This window comes from Euleptes europaea, chromosome 12 (assembly GCF_029931775.1).
Source record: "Euleptes europaea isolate rEulEur1 chromosome 12, rEulEur1.hap1, whole genome shotgun sequence".
Taxonomy (NCBI): Eukaryota; Metazoa; Chordata; class Lepidosauria; order Squamata; family Sphaerodactylidae; genus Euleptes; species Euleptes europaea.
In genome coordinates, this window is record NC_079323.1 from 26,527,310 (window position 1) to 26,551,312 (window position 24,003).

At 39.1% G+C, this 24,003-nt stretch overlaps 1 protein-coding gene across 3 annotated transcripts in view; it reads left to right on the forward strand.

Moving 5' to 3' along the window:
- The window catches only part of NBEA (neurobeachin), a 433,179-nt gene that overhangs the window by 232,713 nt on the left and 176,463 nt on the right, over nt 1-24,003 (forward strand). For all 3 annotated transcript variants that reach the window (XM_056858518.1, XM_056858519.1, XM_056858520.1), the window contains one exon: nt 14,681-14,824. In XM_056858518.1, the coding sequence (XP_056714496.1) occupies nt 14,681-14,824 (144 nt within the window). The remainder of the gene's footprint in view (nt 1-14,680; nt 14,825-24,003) is intronic.

Here is a 24,003-nt window from a genome sequence, read left to right on the forward strand (position 1 = left end):
TTTTAGTTGACCCTACTCCATAAGAAAACATCCTTAACACCAATGTTATTTTTATGCCTCTTGGTGATACTAATGAGTTGAATAATTTATGAGGTTGTCATGTAAAAAGGATTTGGTGCAGTTTGATGTATTTTCAGCCTCTGGTGCTGGAATGTGATTAATAAAGAGCTGGAAGCACAGATCCCCCCCCCCCCAATAGGGCTTAACTTTCATTAGGGATTTTTCATCAGTGTTGTTTTGATTTTTTTTAGACATCAGACTAGCAAAATAGCAAAATTACTCTTAATTTTAAGAATGAAAATTACTTGAGGACAATCCAGTGACTTTTGTTTGAAAGGGTCTTTTAGTTGTAGGCAATAATTCATTGGTCTGAAATATCTTCTCAGTGAAAAATGGTGGATAAAGTGACAGGCTTTAAAAAAATCTTATCTCCAATTTTAGTATCATAAATACTACTCTACATATCCATACATAATAGTGGGGAATACCGTAGCAGTTTTTGTTATCTGCATTGACTGTCAGTTATCATTTAGGGCGTCTGCGCATCAACATTTTAGCGAAGGAATGTTTAGTCAAAGCCTAAGTCAGCAAGCTCCTCTGTGTCTGCGATCAAAGGCATCAGCTTAAATAGGTCTGATCAGGCATTGCAGACGAGGGCAGGCAGCTTCAGCCGAGCAAAAAACACAGAGCAAAGATGACAAAATTAATCAGTCATTTCTTTGGCAATAAATAATAAGATATGCTGAGGTCTGCAGATGAGAGAATTTCTAGGTTCCTTGGAGATGTGCCTGCTTAACACCTGATTTATCTAAGCCTGTGCAGCCATCAAGCTATGACCTTGATGCACAAAGGAACACTATATAAATAATCTAGACTTAAATCAGTATTGATAGTGAATACATGTATACAGTAGCATTATGATGTTCACCATTGTCAAGGAACAGGAAAGTCTTGGAGAGTTAGGGTGATGTCTGCGGCTTTTGCACCTGTTTCCAAGTAGGGAGTGTCAGATGCTAGCTAATGATCTGCAGTAGAAAAAAATTGTTGTGAAGGTTATTCAGATGACTTGACGGCCTGTATGCTACAGAGTACAAAAGGTATTTTGATTGTTCTATAAAAAAAGGCACCTAATGTATTCAGCAAATATTTGATAGAGGTTTCATCACTGGTGGGTTTAGCTCATTACATATTGTCCTTATTTTTATGCTTAATGTTTGTATACGTGAAATACTCCCTGGAGTGTAGCAGTTTTACATTTTAACAGTAGAATTTTGTTTGTGTTTTAAATGATAAAAATACAGCAAGTGTAAAGTCATTCTGATTCATGAAGGGAGCCTTTAATATAGCTTACCATATGGAATGCCACAATTCTATGTAGTTACCCATAAGTTTGAGCTGGAGTTGTGAGTGGCTGCATATATCAGGGCTTGTACTTCAGCAAAAAAAAGAAAAGAAAAAAAATGCAGTTCAAGGAATTTTATAGGAGAGGGGCAGCCACCACAAACTTCTCTGTGGCCTGTACAGGCATTGTTTAGGCGTTCTATGATGATCTCAGTGGTCACAGTGGAACAGGAATGTGTAGGTAGTATGGGGTAGTGGTTAGAGTGTCAGAGTTAGATTGGGGAGACAAAGATTCAGATCCCTACTCTTCCAGGTGGTTCACTGGGTGACCTTGAAACACACTGTCCTGATCTCCTTGGAGGTAGGGCAGGGGAAATTAAATAAATAAATTACCCTGGCCAGTTATACTGTTGCACAATACTAAGAACAAAAAACTCCCGCTCTTGTATCTGACTACTTAAACTTCAGCATTGATTACACATACAGCTTTCCAGAGCATTTACTACAACAAGAAGATCCATACAGCAGCAAACAGTTGAATGGGATTAAGGCAGCTAGTTTGTGTGCAAATTCTGAACATTGGAGCATAGAAAGGAGTATTTTGTTTTGTTTCATGGATTTATTGGTGGGGGTGATAATTACCAGCTTCAAGCAAATTTAGAGCCTCAGGTGTTAAATTCCATAAATCCATACCACCTAACAGACAAGACCAGATTATGACATGATAGTTTTATTTGGGTGTTTTTTTATTGTGACATGATTTGTTTTTATTGTTTTTATCTTGTAAACTGCCTTGGGAAGGTTCCAGGAGAGGCAGCACAAAAAATTTCTAAATAAAAAATAAATAAATGGTGAGGCCCTAAATTCTATCAGTCTAAGAGCTCCTATATGATAAAAATAATACATAGTGAATGGTGACTACTGATTTAAACTGAGGGTGACAAAAAAAAATTCTTATCTAGAGGCCCCTCATATTGTGTGGCCCTAATCTGTAGTTTAGCTTATTTGTAATTCTACCTCTGTCAACATCCAAAATATAGGGATGCTCAGGCATCTGCAGGTTCAACTCATATCCTGCTCTTCCATTGCAAACAAGGAGATGATTGTTGGGTAGGCAGCTTGTGAGCAATTTGAGCCTGTTTCCTGAGTTACTGTCTACTCATTAACATTAACCCCGACACATATACCAATTGGCACTGTGTCACTGTGTTCCACTACCTGTTGCTGCGAATTGTGGGTCTGTAGCGACTTGTACATGCATGTTTTCACACATCCCCATGGCAATAATAGTTTTCCATCCCACCTTTCTCATTTAATTACCTGACCCAATTGTCCATGACCCTGGCAGAACATTTATTTCACCTACTTAGTAAATACAAACGTAGTTCCAAGGCAGAAAGAAATAAAACTCCACCACCACTGCTATAGCACCACTGCAAAACTGCTCGGCATGCTGCTTGAGTCGGGTGGCTGTGAGGCAAGGAGACCTAAGTCTCAGCTCACAAGTGACTACAGTGTCAAAAACTGCATGTTCACCTGCCAAACTTAGCCTCTTTAGAAATAATATGTTCTGTTTTTTAAATTCATTTGCGCACAAGGATTTCTAATGCAAACAGAAAGTCTGTTCTTGATTTAGACTTCTTTGGTGCTCACACCTTTAGAGGCTTGTAATTTGGATTTTTTATAAAAAATAGGAATGTTTGCACTAGAACATTAACATGAAGAAAACTGAGTATTTAATATGTACCTAATCATTCCCATCTGTATTTATGGTACTACATAATTTCTTGCTAGTTAATAATGCCTTTTTTGTCCAAAGAAATAATTAGTTTCAAGTTCCACTTTTATATTACAAGCTTGCACATGTGCAAAGGAAAAGGAAAAGATTGTGTAGATCATGCTTTGTTCGTTTGACATTCTTTGTTCATCTTAACATCGATGTAAGCACAAGATGCCAATATATTTTTGTAAATTTAAAGGATTGACGTCTGCTTCATGAACAGAGATTATGTAGATACTGAATTAGATATTACAGTGACAAGCTCTTTTAAAATGTGTATTCAGTGGTAAAGGGCTTCCAGATGTCATCAAATTTTTTTTTTGCTGTTCTTCAGTATAAATGTGATGACCTCAGAGGAAACAATGTAAGACAGGCATGTAAACTATTCTGCTTTACTTAAACAGCATCATCTCTCCCATTTTCATTTTTTTGTAGCTTTTAATCCAATTATCAACCAAGTTTTCATTTTAAACCTAACTATATGCTGTTGGAAATTTAACATCAGTAGTGTCCAATCATCTTTTTTGTCCAGTAAGTGCACATGTGCTATTCCCTTTGCTGTGCACAACCTGTATGTGTTTGCTTTAAGGGTGTGCTTCTCTTTGTGAGAATATTGTATTTAGAAATTGTGGTTGAATGGATTAGATTGAACTGCTGGAAACTGAATCCAGGTTAGAGAGAAGTAACGTTGCTGGAATATTCTTGTGCCTTGGATGGATTAAATATTCTGGGAGGATCCAACCGTCCTCCAAGGAGCTTTCCTCCAACTTGTGGCACTTCCTCCAAAAAAAGCTTCCTTAGGCTGGAGGAAGGCTTCAAACTTTGCTCAGTGGAGTGGGAGGATAAGGGATGGGATCTTCCCCACTGACAGCTGATGGGGCAGTTTACCAGTAAACATAAATTTATTTATTTTTCAAATTTGTATCCCCCCTCCCCAGCAAGCTAGCTCAGGTCAGGTAACATCATTAAAACATAACATACAATCCAATAAAACAATAAAAGCAGCAATAAACCCCTCAAACCCCATAACAGACCCCATAGCAAAGATGGCACGCAAATTACTAAACTGTGGGCACCATACAGGTGACACCTTTCCACTCATATTGGAAGTAGGGGGAGGCCAGTAATGATGGTATCTGCAGCTGTCCTCAGTTGTAGGCCTGGTAGAAAAGCTCTGTCTTACAGACCCTGTGGAACTCTTTAAGGTCCTGCAGGGCCCTGATGTTACTTGGCAGAGCATTCCAGCCCTGAGTTACTCAACCCTGGCTCTAGTTGAGGACAACCGCACGCTCTTAGGGCCAGGGACCACCAGCAGATTCTCATCGGACAATCTTAGTGTCCTTCGAAGGGTATACCAGGAGAGGCTTTCCTGTATTTTTCTGCGGCTTGCCTGTTTTTTTCTGGATTCTGCATTTCATTTTGGTAAACAGGTTGCTGATCTCTACATCAGATTTCTGTCAGTTACATCCACTTGCTGGAGTTGTCACCACACAACTAGCCTTGAATTAAAACTTGAAAGCTTCACCAGGCACAAAATGCTGTAGCCTGTTTTCTGTGGGGAAATGGATGCACATGCCGCTTTTGCTTCAACAACTGTGTTGTTTGGGCAAACACGTTCCCAGGCCCAATTCAGAGTGCTGGGTTTAACCTAGCAACCATCTGGTTCCCTATTCCATTTCTTTGAATGAACCTTCACAGGAGACAAAATGTCTTCATCCCTCAGGTAACGGAGGATGCCGGAGGTTGGATATGAAGAATATATGTTTGGCATAGCTCTCAGCAATCATGGTCAATGTGCACTCAGATATTGCTTTTCTTGTTATAATCAAGAACTCTTATGGGAACATCTCGGCTTAACACGTACATGTAATCTTAAAGCAAGCTTCATCATATTCTGTTTCTAAATGATTTTAATACCCTATGAAAAGGATGGTTATATTATTTTGCGCTGTATGGTATGTAATAGCATTTCAAATTTTGTCACATGGTAGTTTTTTTCATGCCAATTTTCCTACCGAACTATTTAATAGCTCACTTCCTTAGAGGTAAAATTTAACACATTTGTATCTCTTTATGAAAAGATAAAGTATGGTTTCTTTATGGAGAAATGTTTAGAACATCTTTCAATGGCGAAAAGTACCATGAAAATCAAATTGTGAAAACACATTACATGGCTTTGAAAGTCACTATACTCTATTAGCAAAGCTGTCAATATAAAAAGTGCATTCCATTTCCACCTCTTGCTCTAATAACCTTTTCTGTGTTACTCACAGGCAGTTCACATAATCAGAGTATATCGTCAGCTTACTGGAGTTGGGGAAGCATGAAATGAAAATCACGTTAATATTGATCCAATTCTCTTTCTTGCAAGTGTCCCTGTGTCCTTTTCTACTGAGCAGTTAACTATTAGTTTTTGTTTAGGGAAATAATTCAGTTACAACTATTCTTTGTAAACTGTATTCAAACATAATTGTTATTAATCCAATGTTTACTGTTTGCCATTATTTTCTCATTTTCAGTATTTTGTAATATAAGGACATTAAATCAGGAGTCCTTGCTTAAAGCGACCATCACCTTATTTACTAGGCTGTGCTATTCAATAAATGTCTGCAACTTAAGACATGATGTTAACTAATGAAAGATACATACAATGTGGGTCAAATTATCTGGATGCCCCACTCATAAAATTTGCATTGACAAATGCAGCTTACAAGGTCAGATGTCATTGCTCTGTTTGACCATTACATTGCTGAATTTTTTTAAGTACCTCACCTCTGCAAATGAAGGTAATCATTTATTCTAGTTAAGATATTTGTTTAGGGTAACCACAGTATGGCATCTTCCTTAGTTTGCAAATAGGCTCAGGATTATGTTATCTTTAGAATAAGTGAATTCCAATATTTATTGTTGTATCATTTTAAAGCAATCAGTGGTACTATTGTTCACTTTTGGTTAAACAGCATCCCTTCTAATTAAATATAATTAAGATATAACATAAATACTATTTATTTTGTAGATACCTTTCTCCTTGTTCAGGACTGTTTTTCAAACTCCTTTAGCAGTTTCTAAAGACGCAACATTCCAGTAAGGGGAAGTATTTCTTGATCTCCAGAATAATTAATTCTGTGTGAATTGGAACATTTTCAGAGATTGTGATTTTTAAGCACGGATGCCACTTCAAATTTTAGTTGGGGAGTGAGATTTGAAGGCCTTTTCTTGAATATATTCAAGGTTAAATTGGAAAAATTAGTGCTGTTTCATAAAAATGCATGTTACTTTTTATTAAGCCCACCACTCAAAAGAAAATCTTTGTCCATTACTTATGTGAGTTTAACTATTGCATCATTAAATTTGAATAAATTAGTATATTTCATTTTAACTCATTTAATAATCATTTTACAAAATTTAAATAATATATAACAGTGTTCCTATGCACATTTCTCTTTCTTATCTAGCTTGCCCATACTGTATCACTTCAAACCTGTACGCAAAGATAAAGGATAAATTTTGGAGTTAGGCAAGAGATGTTTCCAAGAAGCCCAGAGGTTTTTGTGGGTTGCTCTTAGGCACCAGGGTACCCATGGAGCCTCATCCCCTCTCCATCATGAGGCATTTCCTTCTCCCCAGTTGTAGTTTTATAGGGAAGGGAGTGGAATGTGTCCATCTGTCTCAGCCCTTGTCAGTATCAGTGGATTGTAGAAAAGTATTGCTGCTCCATTTCCATCCACTGCTGCTCCTATCAAGAAATGGGAGAATCACCCCTGAAGTCCCTATGGTTTTCTTGTGGGAAGAAATACCCGGCAGCAGCAGATCACAACTGTCCCATACTCCTTTTAACTTTGCTGTAGTGCCTCAGATTCAAAACGACAGAATCAGAGGGAAATTTTAGTTGATTAACTTGGAGGGAGGCTACAATTTACTAGATCCCTATTTTGAATAGAGCCACAGAAGTTTAATTGGTTTGTTGTAATTGTCCCCTCTTTTTCTTATACTTCATGATAACTAAAGCTAGGTCATTCATTGGACAGTGACCACCTTTTTAAAGGGAAAAGGGCTGTGACTTTTAATTGTGTTTGTTTTTATTACTGTTGTATCCAGCCATATGGCAACAGATCATTACATTGTGTATAACAATGTTCGAAGCTGTGAACTGGCCACAGGTAGGCCGGTGCTACCATTAGGCGAACTAGGCGGTCGCCTAGGGCACAGACCTCAAAGGAGCACAGAACTGACCCAAGGGGCAATTTTTTTTAAAAAAATTAGCAATTTCATGTTTTGTGCTTTCTTTTTCTACAAGATATTTGTTTTTGAAAATTGGTTTGCAATTGGGGGGGCGCAAGTAGTTAGCCTCGCCTAAGACGCAAAAAAGCCTGGCACCGGCCTTGACCACAGGCTTAAATTTTTCTTATGAGTAAACATTTGGAGATGCAAAAACCCAGGGTAAAAGGCTTGCTCTACCTAAGTGTGTTTAAAATTTTTTGATGGGCAAATACATTCTATATAAATGTGCTGCCTTTATTTTAGAATTTAATAGGATTGTGTGGAAAGTGGAGAGAGAAATATTCTTTTCTAGGCAGTATATTTTCTCAAGGCAGTGTTATTGAGCAGGAACTTAACTCATATCCATCTGACAAAAGATCTAGGGACGAATCATACTCAGTTCAGTCTGGCATATATTTATGGAGACATCTGATGATTTCATTATTGTGTAGAACAAGGAAGAGGCTAAATACATCAGAAAGCATGTTGCTTCGAAGATCAATAGGATCTCACTATGGTCCAGTGGATCTACTTAAATGTAGAAAAGATGGTATAAATTTGTAAAATCAGAGATTACCTCAAGAGCACACTAAAATACTTGCTTCACTGCTATCTTTGTTATTGATCACATGACTTGTATACAGTTATGTACTATTTTTACCAGCTTTCCAGAAGAAGTAATTTTACATTTAACTTTATACTAAATGTTAGACATTTATATCAGAAACATTACTAAGTGCCTTCCAAAGCAGAGTTACACCCTTCTATGGACTTCAGTGGACTTAGAAGGGGATACCTTTGCTTATGGCACTGTATTTCTGTTTGGGGTAAAGCATATCAGATATATAACTTTTTCTTGCTATTGTTTCATACTTCATATAATGAAATGTCTCTTAAGAATTAAGTCATTAGAATCATTAAAGATAAAACTAAATTAGAGCTTTTTTTACCATAAAGTAACACAGGCTAAGCTACCTTAGGTAAGAAAAAAAAATCGTATAAGTGTCTAAGAGAGTAGAACTTCACAAAAACATCTTTATTCTCTAAAAGATAGCTTAAAATTAAATACAGCATTTTATTGTGGAGCAGACAGACTTTAGTTATGTCAAAACACTCTTTTAGGAGCCACATAAAGCTGTAAAAGACGGTATATGAAAAGGCATTCTTTAAGAAAAGAAATCACCATCCCATGAAGCTGATTTCCAGATGTTTGGAAACATTAGAATTTCCTGTCAGTACATTTAGGTAACACTAAAATGAGTTAACTTTCCATTCTGCCAGCCCTCTTCAAAGATGAAAGAAAACTCTCTGCATAAATTGCCTTATCTATAATTCACTGAAGTAAGCTGTGGAATGAACTTTGCAAGAAGCAGAACTCTCCCTTGGCTTGTATCATGGCTTCTAAGCAAACTTTACTTTATTTCCACTCTTTAATATGAAATTAGTGATCTTAAAAGTGGGATGGATGTTAAGGAATGTTGAATATAGTTTGGAAATGGAGTTAGGAGTTAGCTTGTCGTGTAGGGCTGAGTTTTGTTTTGTTTGTTTCTTTTCCTTTTCCTCTCCAAAAGTATACCCATGTCTGAAATCAGCCATATTATGAAGGCACATTTGTTCAAGTAGCCTTGAACTGAATCCTTGGTAAGCATAGACCCAGCAGGTTATCTTTGAAGCTTAGCTTGCATACCTAGTACCGGCTGTGACCTGAAGAATCCAAATGAGAATTTACAAGTTTAAATGAAAGTTGAGAAGGAAATGTGGATATTATCGCAATAAATTTTGACATGCCAACTGCTATTTTCAAATGTCTCTATTCTTAAATTTTATTATGCATGCTGTTTTATTGTGCTTTATGTATAGAAATAATATAGTGTACACAATGATGATGCTCCTTATGCCATTGGCCCAGTTCTTTTGGTTACACACAGATCTAATGCATGTCTGTACCTTGGTCTATCCACTAATATTTATTTAAGATACTCTGCCTTCTACCTCCAGTGTGGCTTACAGCCATGGATAAAAATAGCCAAAGTCCCACCCCAACACAGCAATCTAAGATGCAATATAAAAGGGAACAGGCTAAACTTCCATATTCTCTTCCATATTTATAACCATTGTTCCTGGCTAGGATATCTGTTTTAATGCCCCGTGGTGCTGAGTGGTAAGCTGCAGTACTACAGTCAAAGCTCTGCTCACAACCTGAGTTCAATCCCGACAGAAGTCGGTTTCAGGTAGCTGGCTCAAGGTTGACTCAGCCTTCTATCCTTCCAAGGTTCGTAAAATGAGTACCCAGATTGCTGGGGTAAAATGTAGATGACTGAGGAAGGCAATGGCAAACCACCCCATAAACATAGTCTGCCTAGTAACCGTCATGATGTGATGTCATCCCATGGGTCAGTAATTACCCGGTGCTTGCACAGGGGACTTCCTTTACCTTTTTAAAAGATAAAGAGATTATGCTAAACAAGTATCTCCAGAAGGAACATTCCACAGGAGGTTATTCTACAGAAGAAGCCCTGTGGCCCTTAGCCATCTATCTAAACAATAGAAGGGCAATCAATTGCAGAAGGGCCTCTGATGAAGGTGTTAGTGGATTGGTATTTTCATATTAGAAAAGGTGCTTGTAGGTAATTCATTGAGTAGTATTTTGTTTTTCAAGGCAAAAAAACCTGTACTGTCCCCCCCAATTACTTTAGAAACAATATAACCAACATTTAGAAGAGAGACTTCAAGGGGGTATATGCAGATACCAAATTTTAAAGGGGCGATGTTAGCTGTAATATAGCCCCAATCCTCCTTTTATTTGTTGATTGATTGAAATTACTTATAGATCACTTTTCCTGTCAAAGCTCAAAGCTGTTTAGATAAGAATATATAGAAAGTAAGCATACATAAGAAAATGAAACCTTCTAACAAAAATGGTCACAATATCAGTCAACGTCTACAACCACAGCAAATCCATAAAATAAGTGGGAAAGCCCTCTGGAATAACATTGTTTTACAAAGACTGCTAAAAGAGAGTGCAGAAATTGCAGATCTCCCCTCATTTGGCTATCAGTTCTATAGAAGTGTCATTACCAAAAATGTCCTCAAGCGGGATGCTACTAATGTAACCTCTCTGTGGGAGGAAACAAAGAACAGAAGCTGCTGAGAAGGTCAAGGGCAAATATGTTAGAAGATCATTTTTGTTTTTGTTTTTAACAATGTACACTTTATGCATTGATGAACAAAGCTAGACTATCCAAGGATGGGATTAAAAATATCTAATAGTTTATCTAAATTATTCATCCTAAAAATAAATTCATCCAAATAAATAAATAAATAAACAAACAATTCATCCTATATATTTTTTTGGGTTAGGTTCATGTTGGGTTTGAGACAGACTTCAATGCACAGCAACTTTTTTTTCTGGAGCATGTTGTGAAGTAGGCCCATGGGTTTCCTTGGCATTACATCACAGAAAGTGATTTGTGAATTCCATCCAGTTCAAGTTTCAGACAGGAAGCAGCAATGTCCTAGCAGAAGGTCCTGAACACAGGTATATAAGTCAGAGCTTTAAGGCTAGAGTTAATATAAGGAACCTACATCTGCAAACACTTAGGTATACCAAACATAAAGTAACAGTCAATTGCAGAGAATTGTTTTCTCCTTTTTCGCTTATGAATATCAGAGGAACCATCTTCCAAAAAGCACTTAGGCAGCTGAATAACTTTTATATCTCTGATTAATGACTTGGCCTGGGACCTAAAATAAACATCCACCAAAAGACTGGCATCAACATCATAATTCAGATAGAGGCATCCAAGTCATAGGGTAATGTACATATTGGCTATTATGCATATTTAAAGTTTAATAGTTATTGTATTTTTCGCTCCATAAGACACACTTTTTTCCTCCTCAGAAGTGAGGGGAAATGTCCATGCGTCTTATGGCGCGAATGCCTGCTGGGCGCGTGCGCGTTGGGACGGCGTGAGCCAGTGTTCCACGCCCCGACGGCCAGCTGGGAGGCGGGCAGGGCCGCACAGAGCGAGCCGGCGCACGCGCTCAGCCGGCTCTGTGCGCCCCGATCGCCTCCCAGCTGGCCGTCGGGGCGGGGAACACCGGCTCGTGCTGTCCCAACGTGCTTGCGCCCAGCCGGCATTCGCTCCATAAGACAAGTTTTTAGAGGAGGAAAACAGATTTTTTTCTTGTTTTCGTCCTCTAAAAACTAGGTGCATCTTATGGAAAGGTGCGTCCTATGGAGCGAAAAATACGGTAAATGTTGCAGTAATTTGCTGTATAGAATGCTGACATCTGCATCCTAAACACGTTACACAGGAGTCAGTCTTGTTAACAAATGAAACGTTCATGTCATACTTTAGACTGAAAGTGTAAAACTTTGAGTAGAATTTTTTTTTAAATAATATTTTAGTGTCACAGAGGGACTTTGAAGTTTATCTTCATTTTAATACTAATTCCTACACATGAAGCCTGTGGGCTAGTCACAGTTCTCTGGGAACTCTCTCAGCCCCACATACCTTACAAGGTGCCTGTTGGGGGGGGGAGTTGCTTTGAGACTCCTTAAAGGTAGAGAAAAGCAGGGTATAAAAACCAACTCTTCTTCTTCTACTTTATATTCAGGTTAGTTAAGTCAGATAAGCTTCCCCTTGGCTGAAATAGTAAAAGAGTCATTTATTATATAAATGTATGATAACCCATATTAGCAACTGTGAATGCAGAATGATAGGGGTAGTAAATTCCGGAGGGCCAGACATTTTAGTCTTTAGCGGCAAAACCACAGTCTTGTGGCACTTTAAAGACTAAAAGTACTTCAACACTACAATCCAATTTTTTTAAGTGTCATGTACAAAACAACCCATCATGTATACTCCAAAAGTAGTTTTTATAAACTGAGTTTTTAAAAAGTAGTCTGATCAAAATGGAACTGACTGCACAAGAAACAGAACAAATATCTCCCCCATGTTTGCACTGAGGTTCCCATGCACATGTTACAAAGTCCCTGTGTTTGTTGGGGAACAACACAAGTACTTTATCATGCATGCAATGGGAGTTTTTTTGCCTCCCAGATGCGCACTGGCTCATTTCTGTTTGTGACCACAGCACTCAGGGAGAAGTGGCTTTAGCCACCCCACTCCATGCTGTTTTCACATCCACATACCACTCCATGGAGCTGCTCTTGGCTCCACTGGCAATGCGGTTTTTACAACGGAGACAAAGAAGCTCCATTGGTGCTACTTACAGATGCAAAAGCAGCATGGGTAAGGAGGCTAAAGCTGCTTCTCTCTATGTGCTATGGTCACAAACAGAAAAGAGCCAGTGTGCATCTGGGAGGCACAAAACTCCCATTGCACATGTTGTTCCCCAGCAAATACCAGGACTTTGTAATGGGTAGACGAAGCCTCAATTCTGTGTACATGGGATATTTAGGGCCTTAACACATCAGTTTTTCCTCAGATATAGGTCAAGAAAAGTCTGACCTATATCTGAAATAGGTCTGAAATTCTGTGCTTCCCAGCTGCATATGAGCCAGATTCTGATTTGCACATGGGGCAAAGAGAGAGGGAGCTTAGGCCTTCCCCTGTGCCATTTTCCTGATTTGAATAGCCTTGGAAAGCGACTATTTGTCCTGCAGCAGCTCTGTGCATATTGATGGACTATGTGTTACACTTCCCATATAAGGCAAACAGCAACTCCCTGGGGCTATTTTAAGTCAGGAAAACAGTACAGGGGAGAAGGTGTAAGCACCCTCTCCGTATGTGCCAGCTAAAGCTGGGATTCAAGGAATCTCACCATTAGTTGCATGCATTCAAGGACACTTTTTAGTGGTTGTGTTTCTCAGTTGTATACCTCGAGTCACATAGTGAAATGCTTTTGAAATGGAGGGTGCTTTTCAAAAGCAGTTTTTTGTATGGGGTTCTGGTGTTCAAAGACATAGTAAAGAATCTCATTGGGCAAGTGCCTAAATTATCCTGACTCACATAATGCAAAATGTAGTCAAGGCCTGGGGTGGGGGGGAAGAGATTTTTTGGCTTTGAAGGGATCCATGATAACCAAGTGAAAACATTCTTAGCAATATTTCTTAATAAAATACTGACACTAAGATAAAACAACTTCATTGACTGCATAATCTTTTGTCAAGGTTGCCATCTGAGAAAACTGTTATTAGAAAAGCATTGTGTAATTACCTTCATATTTGCCCTTTAAGTATATGTTGATGATTCATGTAGTGATGTGTAAAATGTTAAAACCATATTTAGGATTCCTGCAGTGGAATTTTTTTTCTTTTAAGTTAGAATTGCTAATAATACTAAATATAACATTTTGCCAAATACATCTTTAAAATTTGGCCAAAGAGAAACTCATTTATTGTCTTGTATCTTTTAGTTTAAGATCCTTTTAAAACCATTCTGGAGTATACAATTAGAACATCTGTGACAGATCTGTTTTTAACATATTTCGTATTTCAGAATGCAAGGAAATCTGGTGGTCTGTGGAACTTGCTTGTTAATTTCCTGATGAATGGGTAGTGAGGCCAAGAAGTGCACTCAGTACAGCATGTCTTCTGAAGATAGATGATCTCAAATAAATTCTATTCCCAATCAATTTTTGATTTGTTAGGTGTTAAACCACTTCTTTGTAAGGACAGTGTTTATAAGCCTTGTAATGAGACAGCCCTCTGAGACATTACCTCTTCTTTCTGTAATTTTGATAAATGGAATTCTAATTCATAAAGGATACAGTGATTGAAGGGCAACTTTCGGTCTCCTACACTTTCATTTAGATAAATGCTTAGTATATTGTGGCATACAGAAGTATTCTCAGCCAAGTGATAAATGTAAAAAACAACAAAGCCAAATACTTATGTGAAACCAAGGCAGCCTTGTTTCTGTTAAATAAATGTATATTTAATATTCTAAAACAAAACTGATTTCAAAAGGGTTTAGCTAAATAATGAACCTGCACACTTGCCAGATTCACCTTAGTATACACTAAGATTAATTGTCAAGTTGCTATAACAAAGCGACGACCAGAAATGTGACAGACTAGTAAAAGCAGATTAGATCCCAGTTGCCTTTCTTGAAGTTGACTTCTATATTTTTTATAAGACCTCTAGCACACTTTCATCTTGGAAAACACGTTATCCCCTGTATGAATTTTTAAAAACAAAACCTGTTCTGAAGTTTATTTTTCTCATCTCATCATGACAGGAATTCTATTAATTTCATATCGGAAAATATGTCCTGGGTATTAAAACTGAGCAAACAATCAAATCAAATTTTTGTTTTTAACATTTTATAGGCACTGAAGAAGATGTGATAAAGTCAAAGAAAACCTTCCGAAGTCAAGCTGTGGTCAATCAGAATGCTGAAACTGAACTCATGTTGGAAGGGGATGATGATGCTGTCAGTCTGCTCCAAGAGAAGGAGATTGACAATCTTGCAGGTAAAAAAATCCTATTTTTTTAAACAACAAATCACTTAATGTAAATAAATATATAAAATTTTGAATTGGTTTGTCAGTTGTCCCCTGTATTGGCATTTATGTAACCAAGAATGGGAGGTTGATGTGTTATCTGGTACTTTCCTATATGCTGAGTTCTTCACAGTCCTCACTTTATCCTCAGTCAACTTTACAAAGTAGTGGTTAGTGTAAGATCATCTGATTAACCTTGGTTGATTGATGCCCACATAGAATGCTCCATCTTTGGTTTCTTGCATATTTTCCCCAGGCCGCAGAAATAATTGCTTTTTAACTGAAAATGAATTTGACGTAGCAAAAATCTTAAATATGAAAACAAAACAGGCAAAGTCAGTTAAATTTGGAAAAACCCTCACAAAATCCTACGTTTCTGTTCATTGTCAAGACAGATTTCAAAATTTAGGGAAATAATCATCTGAAAAGTGGGATGCAAATAAAGTAAAGTTTTACCTCTCTTAAATGAGAGGTAAAGTTTTACCTCTCTTAAATGGAAGTTTATGTTTAATTCAGCCTCAATGTTACACACTCCCAGTAGATAAAATATCTGTGTGATAAGATGCTACATCTGTGGAGTACTAACTAGTCACACTATTAAAGACAACATTCTATTTCTCAAGTTGGAGAACTCAGGGAAGAGTGACACTCTCTCCTTGTTTTCCAGCAGATTATCTGGCCTGTTTCCAGGTTTTCGTGGGGTCTCACTGATGTGTTTATGTCCCCATACAACTAGCATAGTCAGGAAGTAAACAGTTGCCCCAGAGCCTGTGTAATATTGTGGAGGGGCTCTGAAGCAATTGTTGATTTCATAGTTAGGAGGCACTGAAGAGAGTAGAGCATGATTCTTGTCATGTTCCTAGGGACAGGTGGGGCTAAAAGGAGTTGTTGTGCTCCCTCTCACAAGAATATGGACAATAATTCCAGAGGCCACTACTGCACTGGAGGGGACTATGTGGTGATCTACTTTTTCCTGATGGGAGGGGAATCCAGCTGTAGAACATGTGTCTCTATTTTTTTTAACTGTGCTACCACTAATATGGTTAAATAGAGTCCAAAATTTTCATATTTCACTCGCATCTCATCTCCAGGAAATTAGAGATTGCTCCTGAGTGCTTCACATCATCCCAGAGCCTCTGCCATGAACTCCGTTTCCTGGTGGAGCAGAGCACAACTTGCACACAAGATAGACAACGGTGCTTTACTGCTTTCCCCAGTGCTTTTCCCAGTGGGAAAGGAAAGACTGCCCCCTGAGGCCTCTCTGATGTCACGGAGGGCCTACAGGGTGGTCTCCTATCTCCTGGTGAAGGGGTGACCTGGAGGAGGCAGAAGAACATACTTCTCTTGTCTTTTGTTTTCTCTGCTGCCCCCAGGTATTTATCCCTTAGGGATATGGAGCACAGGGCAAGCATCTCTCTTCCTAGGCTGAGCGTTTAGCCATGCTGACTCCACTTTCCCCTTTCCCTTATATCACCACCTATACTTCCGTCTTTCTATGTGAGGAAAGATAGTACCAAAGCCCTAACTCAGAGGTTCCCAAACTTTTTGGGCCACTGCCCCCTTGGTTCAACAAAGTCAACCCCAGCTCCCCCTACCTTATCCAACAACACAGTTGAAGGGGCCCATCTCTAGTGCCCCCTGCTGCCCCCTTGCCTCTTAGTGCCCCCCTAGGTCAGTGGTCGGCAAACCGCTGCTTGCGAGCCACATGCAGCTCTTTGGCCCCTTGCTTGCGGCTCTCGGTCGGATGACAGGAGAGGCGGCGGCGGCTGTCGTCACCTCCGTTCAAATGAACTGAGCCTCCTCCTGCCGCTGCTGCTCGCCCGTTCTGGCCCAGAGAAACGTTCGCCGCCGCCCTCCCTTTCCCCCCCCCCCCCAGCGCTGCTCAATCCCCTCAGGCGGGCCTGGGCAGAGTGGGCGGGCGTCCACGCATGCCTAAGCCATGCGAGGCCCTGGTCACCGGCGAGGCCCCCGCACCACCAACAACAACAACAACCACCTCTCCCCTTTCTGGCCGCCGAGGCTGCGGGGTGATTGAATGGAGAAGGCCGGGGTAAGGGGGGGTGGGCTACGAGGAGGAGGAGGCCACCGCCTGGATCCGGATCCCCGGGCCCATAAACAAGCGGAGGAGAGGAGGGGAAGTGGCCCTGCTTGCTTGGGTTGGGGGAAGGGGCTGGGAGGCTCGGGGGGGTCGTAATCCTCTGCAAAGGATCGTCCCCCTCCCCCCTCCCCCCTCCCCCGCCAACATCGGGAAGGGGATGCAACCCTTTTTTGGAAATATGGGCTGCGTCTCTACTAAGTAAAAAATTATCCCTACACACACTCATCCTCCCCCCCCCCCCCACATTTCTCCTTCCCCATTTTCCTTGCAGGTTTTATTTTGTGCCGTTGTCACCATGCATGACGCTGGTTTGGAAGTAATGCACTCTTTTCTTCCCCCCTCCCCCCAAAAAAGGACTGGTCTCTGCCCTGAGGAGCTTGCAGTGTAAAGTTTAAAGCACAAGGAAGAAGGGGGGAAATAGAGGGGGTGAGGGCAGCTGTGGCCTTTTAGAGGTGGAGGTGAATTCCTTTCCACCAGCCTTTTTCCCCTCCCTGGGGAGGGGGTGGAAGTGTGAGAGAGGGGCTTCAAAAGCAGGTAATGGCTGAGCATCAGCATTGTCATTTAAAAACTCAGTGGTTGGTGGTTTTCTTTTTAAAACCTGTCAACATAAAAGACTCCTTTGCTTCAGAGTGCTTTAATTAAGACTTAAAATTTTAATTAAAGTTTATTAAGTTAATAAACAGTGTACCTACCTATATAGTTTAAGAAATTTGGTTCTCAAAAGACATCTCAATTGTTGTACTGTTGATATTTGGCTCTGTCAACTAATGAGTTTGCTGACCACTGCCCTAGGTCATCCCACCGCCCCCCAGGGGGTGATACTGCCCACTTTGGGAATCACTGCCCTAACTTAATACTGTGCCCACACAATATTATTTATTTGTTGGATTTATATCCTGCTTTTTGACCATAGTGCCCCCCTGAAACTGTCTTTCTTTTGTGTGCCATCAAGTCACAGCTGACTTTTGGTGACCCCATAGGATTTTCAAGGCAAGCGACCTTCGGAGGTGGTTTACCATTGTCTGCCTTGTGGTGGAAGTGGCACAGATGCAGACTCAGGAATGAGCTCTTAGACTTTCTCCCAGAGTATGACTTGTTAAAGAAGTGTGAAAGTGCTTGGCAGGACAGTTAGAGGTCAAAAAAATACTTTTTGCCAGGCTGAAAATTCCAAGGGAATTCCTTGTTCCTGCATATTTTATTGCAGTTGGGTTGGTTAGTCTCATTGCTAAAAACACAGTTGAGCTGAAAGAAAACCGAACAGACTTGTCAGTGCTAATTCTGTGGAATATTGTGTCACTATAACATGGAACAAAATAGCACCATGGCATTCTATAACACAGCAAACAACATTATATTAACATGCTGATAAATTCTGATTTCATAATTTTGATTTTGGATAAATATAGCTGTGATGTATAGATAGATGCAAAATGTTTTATAAAGCTATAGTGTCAAAATTTAAACTAGAAAATATCTGATACACAGTTGTCCATCCTTGGCAGTATTCGGTATTCCTAGTCCAGAAAATATTGTGTAAAATGATATTTGTGTTTTAAAAGATTAAAAATTGTGATCAGGAAAAATATGTATTGGGATTAGTCAATTGAATGGAACCACTGGCAGTAAATACATATCCCTATAAGAAGAAATGCCTGTTAGTTCTCATATCTCAAGAAGCTGATGTTATAGAAGAATTCACAATAAAGGCATTGGTATGATTAATGTAAAATTTACATACACTGGCTTAATTTGCCTTGGAGACCAATCCAAAAAGATGAATTAGGTAATCAACCCTTAGTACTGGTATTAGAATTGCAGGAATCTGAACCCTGAAAAATAATGACAGTGTCATTCTGCTTTCATGATGTTTTCTAGAAGGTATAGCCAAAGTTCCAAAAAATTCCATACAAAAATCTTCATGTCCTAATAGCCACAAAGGACACACTCGGTATTACTACATAAGTTCTTCTTCCTTAGCAGTCTTCCACACAACTCCCACTCTTCCTTTTACTAGTATTTCTTCTGCATCTGTGCTGCTGGGATTCAGTCCTACCTACAGTCTTCCCAGATCTTACCAATTTCCATGGCTGCTGCAATTTCATCCTTGCTGTCCCAACAGCTGTAAATCAGATAACTGCTCCTTTTGCTTGCTGCTGTTGTTTCTGTTTGTCGACGCCCACATTGCTTCTTTACATCCGGCTCAGAAAATGGAAATGAACAACTCTGTGTATCACATGTACACTCTGGGCTCTCTCACTTGTAGACAATTCAGGGGTTTCAGCTTGGCCGGCTTACATTAAAAAAGTACATAGGTCTGATTACATTTATTGCAACAGGTAGGATTTCAGCCACACATAATCTAATCCAATTAAAGGGTGTTTAAAATTTGATAGTATGAAGATTTTAAGAGGGTTGACAGTGTAGCAAGTTGATGAAGTATAGTAATTTTAAAAGAAACCTTTGCATTTGTCTTATTTTACACTGATAAATGTTTCACAATTTTCTGTTTCAATTTTAGCATCTAAGTTTCTTCCCAGACTGTTCATTTCAAGAGGCAAGTTGCATATTGATAAAAATAGCACTGCTAAAGATCACTTTCTAGTAGCACATTTTTGTTACTTAAAACTCTGAATCAGCAGCATCTCAGTTGGCACAGTTGTAGTGAATTGATCGTTAACTTTTCTATATTACTCATTTATTTTGTCATAAAAATTTAACATATATGATTTTTACTAACTTTACTAACTTGTAACTGTTTTCCTATGGTAAAAGTGTGTTTCTGTTGTCCAGTGGGTCTTCAATTCTAGATAGCGTAAAGATAAATATGAAAATTTTATATCAGTTTTAATATTTGATCAGATGAGTTGTGCATACTATTGCATACCCTACTAGAAAATATTTTTGTTAGTCTTTAAGGTGCTACTGGACTCTTGCCCTTTTTGAATACTATTGCAGTTATTTTTACATGACAGATATACAGCCCTTGCAGCAGATTCAGAAATTTGCTAATGTAACTCATAGAACATTCTGGAACATTTGAAGCTACCTGATATTCAGTAATCAAATCATTGGCCCATTTAGCTCAATGCTGTCCTCTCTAACGTCTGAGATTCAAGTTTTGCCACTTGAAATTATTTTAAGTTGAGATACTAGGGAATTAACCTAGGACTTTCTACATACAGAACTCTGGATAGGATTTGCTCATGCCTCTAAAAAGTGGTACTACATATCCACCTTTGTAATATTATTTCCTGCATTCATTGGCATATAATGTCTAAAACTTTTTGTATTTCTAATTTTTGTAATCCTAGTCCTATGGCATTGCTTATTGGATATCTCATACTATTTGACTGCATTGACTTACACTGTGTAATGCTCCTTGAGCCTCGGTGAGAAAGACAAGTTATAGCTAAAGTCAATAAATAACCCTCCCAGCCAAGCTGTTCCCCTCACACCTCCCCTTGGCTCCACCCACCCAAACCTTCTCTTACTTGCTGCATCTGAACTCTGCCTATAGAAATCCTTGTGAAATCTAAAGGTTACCTCTGGGTTCTGTGGCACTGTACCTCTGAATATTATATGCCGGGGAAAACGGGAGAAGCCTGTCACCTTCACAGTGCCCGTGAGTACCTAGAGGAATCAAGCTGGCTTATGTTCCTCCAGTGAATTCTTCCCAGATTCTGGGGACAAGCAGCAAGGTGATACTGTTGCCCCCACAGCCTTATGAGCTTGCCAGAGGCTGGCCATTCTTGGAAACGAAACGTTGGATTGTAAGGAAACAAATGATGCCACCAAGTCCCAATCAGGAGTCTGAGAATCAAAATTTCTTCCCTTGACTTCCCATGTTATGACAATCATAAATCCAGGCAGCCTCGCAGTGCGATGCTACACATAATTGCTTCTCCACACTCAACTTATAATGACCTTAATGGAATTCAATGTCATGAGAACAGGTATTACCAATAGCTGATGTTTTTAAGGATCAGATAAATTACTTGCATTGTTAATAAATTATTAGCATTCTCCAGTCTCTTCCAAATTAATTAATTTTGTTTTTTTCACATTACACTCCAAAATTCATTCCCCTAGTTAACACCCAGGGCATCTAGAAATGGACAGACTATTCCTTTCCAGGTCCTTCTTTCCTGTCTGACTTGCATCTCAAAGGCAGGAAGAAATGCATGAGAGCTGCTCCTTCACTACTGCATGCTGTTTTGGGATAGTTGTCCATAATGTTGTTATGGTACCAAGAGGAACAGGGAAGGGCAACAGAGCAGGAGCTAGGTGACTAGGTGACTACAGCTCCAGTATTTTAAGGCAAGTTAAATTGTTCAACTGAAATAATCACCTTTTTTTTAAAAAAAAATCTATTCTTAGTACCCAATTAGGTAAGGCTGGAGGACAAGGAGATGCGCACATTTATACATACCTACTCATATCTACTCATATTTATACATACCTACTCATACCCAACAAGAGATGGATTGACTCAATAAAGGAAGCCACAGCCCTCAATTTGCAAGACCTGAGCAAGGCTGTCAAAGATAGGGCATTTTGGAGGACTCTGTTGTTTTATCACTTTTCTTCCAGCCCTGGTAGCCTCCAGTATTGGAGCTGGGCTAGCAGAAAAGTATTGAAAACTGACAGTGCATCAAAAGTAAGTCTGGAGGTAAGGCAGGATTTAGTTGCTCTTGTTCGTATGGTCTGTTGATGTCCAAGAATGACTGCACATGAACAGATGGGGATCTTCTTTGGTCTAGTCCTTAGACTCAGGAGTGTCTTCAGAAACATAGGCTGTTACCACACTAGGTATTCCCAGCAATGTATTAAGAGTTTGAAAATGTTATAAAAAATACTGTTCGCACTTTCTATGTATTCCCACCGATGTATTAAGAGTTTGAAACTGTTATAAAAAGTACTGTTTGCACTTTGTTTGGCCCCTTTAGCTGTGAAGATGTCTTCCAACCACTTTTTAGCCATGGCATCCCAAAACCCTTTTAAAGCGATGTTTTTTATAACATTTCCAAACTCTTGACATCGCTAGGAATACCTAGTGCGGTAACAGCCATAGATTTGAATCTAAAGTACATAGGGTTTCAGGATGTTTAAGTCCCTTCTTGCACTTTTCCCATTAAGACTGCTCTACCTCCCCCCAAGCCATAACTATGGGCAGAGAAATGTGATATAGTACATGAGCTATGGCTCGAGGGAAGAAGAAATTAGTGGACATTTGTCCTGCTTGGACACTTGCACAAATGTGTAAGCAATGAACTATAAACATACACTATGTGAAGCAGCTCAATAAATATCAGCTTCTTATTTCAACCTCTCAGCTTCATATCTGCTCAACACAAGCTATCAAAAGCCAGGTAAAATGGAAAACTTGTGGAAGTCTTGATCAGTTTCTTGCAAGGCAGAACACTGTAACTTTGAGCAACCACTAAAAGTCCCTGTTATGCACACCCTGCAGTGTAGGCTTGGTGCAAGAAGAACACTGCCAGGAGGAGCTTGTTCTTGGTTACGTATAGATTCAAGTGGAGGCTGTGTCATGCATGAACCTGTAGAGCCCAAACTATTAAGAGCTTTATAATATCTAAATATTTTTGTGTTGGACATATCATTAGAGATATAAAGAGAGTTTACATTTACACATAACTGGTTTTCCGTTTTAAGATACTTGGACCATGAAGGATTGGGTCCCGGAATAAGGATATAGGTACATATGATACACATGTAACATAGTAGTGATAATTTCTTTATTTAAAAAAAAACCTTTAGGAGGGAGATATTTGGAATGAAGAGCTCAAACTATTAAGAGCTTTATAATATCAAAATAGCAGTCCTTTCCTGCACACTGCTGATTTTCTTCCTGGAGGGTTTAGAATCTGCGTGTAACATCTGGGAGGGGTGGTAGAGTGGAGAAGTTGGAGACAGGAAAGGGTTAAGCACTGCTTCTCATCCCTTTCCTCTGTTTCTGCACTCAAATTTTAACCTCTCAAGCTGCCTTTCTTTCTCTTAAAAAAAGCCATCAGGCCTCTCTTACACTCATTTGACATCATGTGTAATTAGCCCCAAGTGTGCATTAAAGAGAAAAGTGACAATTTATGTACTCATGAACCATTCTTGTCTGAAATGATACATGTTGTTGTTGTTGTTGTTGTTGTTTGTATTTGGCAAACTGGTATTAGTATCCAAATATGAAATGTTATGTACAAAGATTCTCCAGATACTGAAATGGCAAAGCAAATTAATAGAAAGGCAAACTAGTGAGAAAAGGTTCTTCAAAAAATAGCGCAAAGGACAGAGAGAATTATTAATGACTTCTGTTAAAGTCTTCAGACTCTGAAAGTGGCAGCACAGATAATACTTTTCTTGACTAGTCTGAATTTTTCACTATATATTTATAGTTTGTGCTGAATTTGTATTTGTGTATACTGGATAGATTCATCTATAAATTTGTTTTTATGCAACTTCTAAAACTGAACACAATAAATCTTAGCAATTATGTACAGAATAATTTTATAACAAAGATTTGTTAATGTCTTAAATTGGTTCTAGCTAGCCCCCCTTAAAAAAAAACAACAGTGAAAATAATGGTTTTATCTGGTAAGAGCCCTCCCAGAAAACATAAATGGTCATTTGCCTGGGTGTGGCTAGAGGTGTGTAAACTGAAGAGCTCTTCTTGCCCTCTGGCTCTGAGCACCTGTCATGTAGCCTGTGATGTTGAAGTGAGCCTGACCAGTGGATCCAAGACTATCTGAAGATTTGGAGTGTAGCACTATTTGTTTATTCTGTTTATTTAAATTAGCGGATTGTAAAACACAAAACATATGAGTCCCCTCTAGGGAGACAAGTAGTATAAAAATGCCTAAATACATGGATAGATACCCGGTCAGTTGTGGCAAGCAAGCAGACAGGTGGACACACTGTTTGAAATGTTTCAAAATCAGGTGTGGGAGAGGGTCTTCAACACTTAAGGGCCATTCTTGCATTACATAGAAGCCATGTTCATACAAAGTTGAATTAAGAAAACTCTGGTAGGCCTGACAGC